This window comes from Barbatula barbatula, assembly GCF_947034865.1.
Source record: "Barbatula barbatula genome assembly, chromosome: 24".
Taxonomy (NCBI): Eukaryota; Metazoa; Chordata; class Actinopteri; order Cypriniformes; family Nemacheilidae; genus Barbatula; species Barbatula barbatula.
In genome coordinates this window covers 19,168,981-19,178,708 of record NC_136787.1, presented here as the reverse complement: position 1 = coordinate 19,178,708, position 9,728 = coordinate 19,168,981, and the positions used below count along the sequence as shown (strand labels likewise).

The following is a 9,728-nucleotide window of genomic DNA, read 5'->3' as shown; positions in this document are numbered from 1 at the left end:
ACATCACATGTGACTTTAACGGCCTGATGACTGGAGGCTGTATTATCCCAGTGTGGAATGTCTCGTTTATGGCAATGATACAAATCTGTAAAAAGATTGAAATAACGCTTTTGTAATTGTTTATATCGCTTCAGGTGGGTTTAAACAGTCTGCTGGTAAAGAGGTGGTTCAAAACCTCAGGGCATGTTTGAACAGAACCGAGAGCCCTCACATGTGGAATTATAAAAACAGTATACAAAATTAAGTCGGATATATTTGGCGTCTTAACAAAGAGTGTCTTATTTTAATGTCTGATGTGTTTAACGCAACTTTTTTCCAATGTTACAAAGAAAACGAGTTTTCACATTCTCTTATGACAAAATAATAACTTTCTGATAATTAATAAATAAACACGATAATATTTTACTACAAATATAAATAGTAAAGCATTGAACTGGCTGTGAAATGTACACGTCATATTGCTTTCTATCCAGATACGCCGCAGCTCACGCGTTCACTTCTATGTGTTTATGGATGCCCTGTCCAATATGGCGGCGCCGTAGACACTTCGTAGCCACTGGTCAAAGCCCTCAATGCGGGATTAAAAGCTATTTTTAGAGCTATCCATGGGAGGACACATATGACTACATCAACCACAAGTCTCTGCTTTATAGGTGGATCAATGAGCACCATAAACATGGCAATCGAACAGCAAAACCCTCATAAAAGCACTGCAGCACGGACTTTAACATGACTACCAGCTGTACAGTCATTAAATCCGGAGAGCATTCATAATTTGACGAAGTGCATTTTATGGCTTTATTTATGCAAATGAAAGTTTCTCCCGTTAAGTAGCTTGAGTTTAGTGTTATTTATTTATTTATTGTGTAAAGCTTGTGCTTTTTTTCGTGAGTTTGAAAGAAGGATGCCTGTGTCTAAAGCTACAGTAGCGGTCGTGCTTTTGGTTCTTGGAGGTTCGGCGGTGCTGTTCGGAACCGTCTTGGTGTTTGTCGGACCCGTTATAATAGATGACCAGATAGTAAAGGTGAGTTCTATCTGACAATGTCATATCTTCGGGGAATTGAACTGTGTCTGTGTTCGTAGAGAATGAACCCGATCTGGTTTTCTATATGAGCGATTGTTTGTTAATACTCACATACCAGAAATTGCTACAAAGTGACATTGTTTGTTTAATGTGTTTGGTCGAACCATGTTCTGCATTGACACGGATTGTCATCTTTGAAGAAACAAGCCTTTGTTTGATTTGTGTTACTGACATCTCTTTCTTTTCACTTTTCCGTGTATGTAGGCGATTCTATTTATTTAATCATTCCTTTACGCACTAATGTATATACTGTTATATACGTTGCTATAGTAACACATTTTAAATTATTTAATATATTAAATACATTTCTCTATTCCATACTGTATATTCACTGAAAAAAACTTTATTCTCCCTTGTTTTTTACAAGTTTTTGTTTGTTTTGTTGTGTAAATGGTAGTTACAATTTGAATCATCTTCAGCTTCTTTTTGCAGTTCACTTAAATAGTTTGACCATTTTAGTATTGTTTTTTTTAAAATAATATTAAGTAGGCCGACTAATATGTGATCATAACATCTTATTCATTTACATACATGTTGTTTAGATTTCCCGTGTTTCACGTCTTTGCAGAATGTAGAGATCAATCCGAAGAACGAGCTCTCCTACACTATGTGGAAGGACATCCCGGTTCCGTTCTTCATGTCTGTGTATTTCTTTCATGTGCTTAACCCTGATGAGATCCTGAAGGGAGAGAAGCCCATGTTGCAACAGAGAGGGCCGTACGTCTACCGGTGAGGAACGTGGCTCTGTTTTCTTTAAAGCAATACTATGTTTTATAAACAACTTGACCTGGACTGGACGTTTAAAGGGTCTGTTCATGTTCAGACTTGTAGGCATTATATGTGAGTGCTTGACCTCGTGTGCTAATAATGTGTCCACTGTGATCAAAAAGAAAGATGTTTACCGTCCTCTCTCTTTCCTGATGGTCACATGTGACCTTTATGTGGTCTTATGAACATAATTGTAGTAAAACGGAGTAAAATATTTTTCCAAAGTCGTTTTGTTTTGCAGAACAAACCTTTCATAGTGCACTCAGTTTATTTGTTTTTTTTCTTCTTCATGATTTAATTCCTAAATCAATTCAATGATCTGATTCCAATTTAGTTTTTATTTGAGAATCCTTTTGTGATTAAATGTGCACTGGTTTGATCATCTCGCAGTCTGGTTATTTTGAGAAAATGCTCTCTAAAGCGATCATGTGCTTGTCTCTCTTATATTCGTGCCATTTCTGCTGACCCACTACCTCAAATTTCTTCCTCAAAAAGCAGAATTTCGCTGTGTTTGGACAATATAACCATATAAAGACTCTTGTTATGAAATGGCTGACTTGCCAAAATTTAAAATAAAGACATTTTCCTTGACATTTGTTTATCCGGTGTGTTTCAGTGAGAAGCGCTGGAAAGACAACATCACGTTCCACGACAACAACACCGTATCTTATCTTGAATATCGTCAGTATTTCTTCGAGGAGAGTATGTCTGTGGGAAATGAGTCTGATGTGGTCACCATCCCCAACATGCTTGTACTGGTGAGTTTCTTCAGTGATATTTTTCCCATCATCCCCGGAGACTTGATATGACGGCGTTTCATTTTGTGTTTCAGGGCGCTTCAGTAATGATGGAGAATATGCCGTATGCTTTTCGCTTTCTGCTCAGCACCACTTTCAAGAGCTTTAAAGAAGGAGCGTTCCTAACCAAACCGGTGGGAGAACTCATGTGGGGCTACGACAGCAAGTTGGTGGACTTTCTGAACAAATATCTGCCGGGCATGCTGCCTTCCAGCGGGAAGTTTGGACTGTTTTCTGAGGTATCATCTTCCACGTGAGAGTGATTTGTTCAGCAAAAGATGCATCCATCTTAAATTAAAGTCATTTCTTTCCAAAACAGTTCAACAACTCCAACTCAGGGCAGTTCACGGTCTTCACAGGCCTAAGTGACATCCGGAATGTTCATAAAGTCGATTCCTGGAATGGTTTGAAGAGCGTAAGTTTAGACAATGAAACTCTGTTCCCCAAGTCTAGATGACATTTGAAAATAATTTCACGCATTTGGAAATGTTCTCGATCTGTAGATGGCTCACAGAGAACAGAACATCGCTCTGTCATGCTGATCATCGTCAAACCGTGATGCAAAGCATGTTTGTTTCAGGTGAATTATTGGGGAACGGAGCAGTGTAACATGATCAATGGAACAGCTGGACAGATGTGGCCACCGTTCATGACCACAGAATCAACACTGCCCTTCTACAGCCCTGATGCGTGCAGGTACACCACTGACATCAGATAGACCCACACTCTTAAAGGGACAGTGCACTCCAAACACCTCAGATCTTTTCCAAGTATGTGTTCTACAGAGGAAAGCGATGATTTTAAAGGAGTAGTTCACTTTAAAACTAAAATGTCTTGTTAATTCCCTCACCCACATGTCATTCAAGCCGTCTGTGTTTATTTCTTCTCTGGAAAACTTATCGAGGCTTTTGAAGAAAGCTTTCCAGGGCTCTTCTCCTTATAAGGGACATAAATATATGGCAAGAATAAATAAACACACAGACGACGCATGTGGATAAGTGAATTATCATGACATTTTAATTATAAAGTGAACTACTCCTTTAAGAGTTTTCTGTCATGTATGACTTCTGTGTTTTCATTGTAATTTATGTATTTTAAAAGTGTACAGCATAAACCGATCCAAAAACAAACAAATAATCTGTTTGGATCATCATTCTGGATCAGTCTTTGACAAACAACTATTTTCTCAGCTTTTTCGTTTTAAATGTTGTTTGTTATGCAATTTAACCACAAATAAATGTGGCCAGATTTTTTTTGTTCTTTCTTTTGATATTAAATGTTTAATAATATCAACAAAATATCTCATGTAAGTTTTGTGACAATGCTCAAAACTGTTTGCTGGGAGAGTTAAGAACCTTCTGAGGTCCTGATGTTCACATGGAATTGAGTTTCGTGGTCATTTTCTGACCTCAGGTCAATGGAGCTGGTGTACCAGAGGCCGCTTGTGTCACGTGGGATCCCTGTGTTCCGTTACGTGGCCCCAAAGACCCTCTTCGCCAACGGTTCAGATTATGCTCCCAATGAGGGCTTCTGTCCGTGCAGACAGTCGGGTCTTCTGAACGTCAGTACCTGCAGACACAGTGAGAACATCTGGCATCAGTCTTTATGACTTTATCTGTTTACTTCCGACTACATTAAGAGTCAGGTGATTTATATCATGACCGTTTCTTTCTTGATCTTAGATTCGCCCGTGTTTATTTCACATCCACACTTTTATAATGCTGATCCTGACCTGTTGAACACCGTCTATGGACTGAACCCGAATGAAGACGATCACGGACTTTTCATCGATATTCACCCGGTTAGAAAACCAGACACGCAAAAACATTACGATGAATACAAATGTCACAGTGTTTCAAATTAAAATACGTTTGGAATGCTAATTTAATTCGGTGGGAATAAAATTCAAATGAATTCCAGACACATTTAGCACATATAAGTAAGAGACATTTATTAACCCTGAACATGAAGTTATCTTTCAAGGTTATTGATCATCGGTTACTTTGACTTGTGAAACACGTCTTTATCTGTCAAATTGGCCGTAAATGTAGTCCATGTCACTTATCTAAATTGGTTACATAAACATCTCATTTTATTATTCTGAATAATTTCAGTCCAGCAGTATTTGTGTTATGCATTACGAGTCGACCCTTTCTTTAATTGTGCCGTCAACACCGTTTTGATGTTCTTTTACTGAAAAGTGCTTTAGTTTGTCATTGTTAATGGTTTGATAATACGCGTGCGTTTATCTTTACGATATCTGATAAACTAATTGGAAATTGCAGTTGTTACGACCTTTATGATGCTCGAATGGCTGTCAGGAACCTAATGACCCACTATAAACATGTTGAAGTTTGTCATTTTTAAATTGGTATATGCAGGCAGTTCTGTAAAAGGTCCAATCTTTCAAATCTTACACGGATAGACAGTGGACATGTGTTTGGACCTGCGGTAATAAAGTGAATTTCTCTAACTCAGTTTGGGACGTGCCAGTTTTCTGTAGAGTTTGTCCTGTTGTGCAAAGGTCTTGGGTTTACATTTAAAGTCGCTTTGGATAAAAGTGTCTTTTAAATTCATAAATGTCAATTTGCATTATTTGTTGAAATCTACACTGAACGCAAAAACCTATTTTATGTCTTGTAATGTTTGTGATCTCAGGCCTTTGGCCGCACATACGATGTGATAAGACAAAACTTTATTGCTTGTGATGATTGGAGATATGAACATGTTTAAGAAGTCGATGACACGCTATCAGTCTGAATGCCATATGCCATATTTCTCAATGACGTTATCTAGATGGAATGTTCTCACATCTGTTGTTTTTTTGTTGGGACATCTATAGCATGACACATGATTCGCTCCAGAATCTGTCATAGTTGGAGTCTTGTGTCTGTGTCTGTGAAAAGCATTAATGCCGTCTCCACACTGTTGTATGCATTTCTTTAGAAAATGTTTTGAGGTTTGATTCAAAAGGAAGATCTCTTTCATGTTTCACTACGTTTAAATTCCATAAATCCACAGATTTCATTTCCAAAAGTAAACTGCAATTTCATATTTTTTGTCATAAAACAAGATACATTTTGAATTTAGACATTTGTACTGGAACACAAGACAAAAATACTTCGTGAGAAAGTATTAACATGGTTTCTACATTTCAAGTGACTGTATTTACTCATTCAGGATGTCACGGATCAGCTGTATTTTATTGACAGATGTTTGTATTGCAGGAGACCGGCGTGCCCATGAATGTGTCCATCCGTCTCCAGCTGAACCTGCTGATGAAGAGCGTGTCTGGAATCTCGTGAGTACACTACAGATGTCACAGTGATGTGTGTTTGCTCAAAACCCGGCCGAGGTCCAATAAGATGTTTAAAATGCCTGTTTGTTTTTTGATTGCAGAGCTGCTGTGAACTATGTCCTGTTTCTGTACTGTGTTTTTACTGTGTTTCAGAGAGACGGGGAAAATACAAGAGGTGGTGATGCCCATGATCTGGTTTGGAGAGGTGAGATTGAAGAAGACAATCCATTAAAGAAACTGTTTTTTGTTAATAAATATTTGTTGTTTTAATGGTTCAATTTAAAAAATGTTTCCTGGTTACCTTAAAATGGTGAGTTAATGTAACTCAAAATGTAGTTAACTCAATGAGTTTCCCGATGAGTAAACTAATATTTTTAATTTACATTTACACAAAATATTAAAGTCACCTTGAAACGGAAGTTGCTTTTGTGTGCGATATCGTATCGTTATGAACATCCGAGTGAAACACTTCTAAAATAAATAAAAAAAGCAGATTGATTGGATTGATAAATTGGCCTGATACACCAGCGGTACCCATTGGACAGTCGGTATAGTCCGACCTCTTTTTCAGGCATCATGTCATGAAGAGAAGAGATGTTGTTTAGAAGGGAAGTGGAGTTTGATGTTTGTGATTAAAGGTTACAACTGCTGATGAATTTGACAAAAACAATGATATGGAAAATGTACAATATACATAAACAACAATATACACACTTTACACAATAAATAAAAGACATTTGTACACAATATTCAATACACACATTGCCCCAATATACACATGGATGTATGTTTAGCTTTTATATATAACTTGCAGTGATGTATACTTTTATAACCAACTTACAACGATCCAATCAATGACACTCATTTATAAGAATCACTGCAACGCTGCGTAAGAAAGTGACTTGAAGGCAGCAGGGAACATGTTTTTAAGTTGAAACAGAAATATTATTATACAGTGTTCTGCCAAAAACCCAAATCACCTTTTTTTCCCTCCTCGTGTGCATGTAAACATGTATGTCTCGGTGGTTTCCTGTTCATACAATGAAAGTCAACGGTTTTTATTCATAATAATCATTTCTCTTTCAGTTTTAAATACCGATTTGGTTAACAGGTGGATTTTTGGATTCTGTCTTTTTTAGAGTGGGTATATTGACGGTCCCGTCCTCAACACGTTTCGCACCAATCTGGTGGTGTTACCCATGGTCATGGAGTACATGCAGTACACCTTCATCTCCCTCGGACTCGCTCTCATTCTTATAGCTGCCGTCTTATACCTCAACGATAAGGTATGTGATTTACAGGTCGAGGGGAACGTGTTAATGTGTATAAAGGGCAAGTTAACACCTACAAGCACTTTTAATATCCCTTCATCATCTTCATCATCACCCCACCTGAACCCTCAGCATGAACCCTCTGACTTCTATGGTGTGCAACATTTACATGGTGTGTTTTACAGATATCCAGAGACAAGAAGAAATCCAATCTAACACAAGCGGTCAGCATCAACATTCTACATAAATGTATCTACATAAAGCAATGAGAATTGATCACATTTTGATTTTCTTTTACTGAAAATCTTCAGAAGCTCAAGATTTCTTTGATGATTATTTTGGACATCCATGTTCAAGAAACATTCACCCAAACATGAATATTCAGTCATCTACAGAATGACTAAGAGCTGTCAAAACTATTCAATAGACAGTTCATTTATGATCCACATGAGGGTGAATAGACAATGGCAGAATTTTCATTTTTGGGTGAATTATTCCTGTAAATCTTGCCCCTTTGACAGGTAAACAGCCGGATTGGAATGATCTCTGTCGAGGGGTTTATAAATCCAGTTTTATTCTGAGAATATGCAAATGAGCACAATCCAGTTTCAAAGCATGTGATTAATATTTCACGACGTCTCGCATGATTCCCTCCCTGTTTCAATCACTTCAACACGTCATGCATGCGTCTCCACATCACACTAATCGCACAAGAGCGACGGGCCGCTCGGATTCCGTCTCTTCATCTTCTGACGTACGTCAAAATAATCACGCTGGAGAGCACTCGCTCCAAATCAATGTCACTGCCCACCTGATGTTCAATGAGGTCTGGTTATTCTTTTAGGAAAACGTAAAAGATACAAAACACGAGTCGAGCGTGAATGAGCAGCAGGCTGAAAAATGTGTCATGAGTGATACAGGTGGGTTTGTGGCTTTAACACATCACATCTCAAAGTCTTCTTCTGCAGGTGTGTGGAGAACACATGTTCTTCATTTCATCATTTCACACTTCAGAACTTGTGTGTTTGTGTTTCTCTAACGGAGCAGATGATCATTCAGACGCATGTGTCGAGCGTTGTGCTAAAGAGAAATACATACATATATATATATATATATAAGTTCTTTTAATAGCAGAATTAACAGAACTTATACAGTATGTAAAAATATCCTGATCAGGTCCTTAACCTTTCGTTAATGTCAAAATAGTAAAACCATAAACGTGGTAAACTGTGTTCGCAAAACAATAACCAAACTGTGGCATTTGAAGTATAACTAGGAACATGCAAATCTTGATCAATCTGCCAACTTTGACTATACATGACTTTTGTAAAACAATGGTTTATTTTGTTTATATTTTTTATATAGCTTTTAATGTACATATTTGGTGTACGCTGCAAAACATGTCTTTCTTATTGAGTATATTTGTCTTGTTTTCAAGTACAAATGTCTAAAGATTCTTGAATCAAGATGCATTTCTTGATGAGCAAAATAACAGAAAACATTTAATTTCAGTGAAACTGGTCTTAAAACAAGCAAAACAAATCTGCCAATGGGGTCAGAAAAAGTTTTTTTTTGCAGTTTATCATTAAATGCTTTCTTTCTTCCATTTAAAATTGCAGGTTGAGAATGATTGTTCATTTCTTTTAGCAGATGTTTTTCTTTCCTTCTGTGGTATTAACTGTTGCTTCTGGTCTTCATCGGCAGGTAAAAAGTAAGACGCGTGCCCAGCCGTGTACAGATGTGAATCCAGACGGTTCAGTCCATGAGAAGACTCCTCTACTACACAACCCAGAGACATAAGAGCATCGTCAATCCGTACAATCCCACAATCCTCTGGACACGACATGTTTGTTTTATTGGGTGTTGGGCTTGATAACCAGTAAAGACTGTCATAATAAACGGGGATTTCATGTGGAATTTGAACTCTTCTGAGTTTTTTGCACTGTGGTGAGAATCACCTGATGGATTTGTGTCTGAAATAAACGTGAGCGGATGAGTATTATTGTCAGGTTAGATTTAAAGCTCTTTCTAAATTTCTGTTGTTCTGTTTATTTGAATTTATCTTGGACGCTTCACTTCTTATGAAATAACTCAAAGCAGAGAACAATCATAACTTCAGTGAAATGATTCGTGAGGGCCGAGCGATATCTGAAGTAACCTTTATACTGTAAAAAAGAGAAAGTGTGGTGGATGTCACGTGCCATCAAATCCCTAGAAAGCAGAAAAATGCTGAAATTTCTCAATATGTCATACAGTATATCAGCCCAGTGTTTTAAATTCTGACTTTGAAGGCACTTGTGTTTAAGGCATGTGCAATATTATTTGTGTCATGTTTGACATGTTCTTTCATTAGTTTATATTGTTCAAGAAATAAAGTTTGCAATGTTTAATAATGTATTAATAGGCTATAGACCGGCCAAAAACAAGGATAGTGTCATTTGCATAAATCCATGTAACGTATCCTGTATTAATGTTTGTATTCTTTGATTTAAAAGCCTTATGTAATTTGT

At 37.3% G+C, this 9,728-nt stretch overlaps 1 protein-coding gene across 6 annotated transcripts; it reads left to right on the top strand.

The window, feature by feature from the left end:
- The first annotated feature begins 517 nt into the window (after nt 1-517).
- On the top strand, nt 518-9,723 carry scarb1 (scavenger receptor class B, member 1). 6 transcript variants are annotated; one of them, XM_079448398.1, is made up of 14 exons: nt 572-1,024; nt 1,653-1,813; nt 2,469-2,610; nt 2,685-2,888; nt 2,969-3,064; nt 3,230-3,345; nt 4,063-4,229; nt 4,332-4,450; nt 5,877-5,950; nt 6,101-6,152; nt 7,087-7,233; nt 7,404-7,442; nt 8,063-8,138; nt 8,923-9,723. In XM_079448398.1, the coding sequence occupies exons 1-14, from the start codon at nt 905-907 to the stop codon at nt 8,931-8,933; spliced, it is 1,524 nt and encodes a 507-aa protein (XP_079304524.1). In that variant the 5' UTR covers nt 572-904; the 3' UTR covers nt 8,934-9,723. The 6 variants fall into 6 exon arrangements, 5 of the variants coding, with proteins under 5 accessions (XP_079304525.1, XP_079304524.1, XP_079304523.1 ...); XR_013786202.1 differs by having other exon boundaries at nt 7,087-7,442; XM_079448397.1 differs by lacking the exon at nt 8,063-8,138.
- The last annotated feature ends 5 nt before the right edge of the window (nt 9,724-9,728 follow it).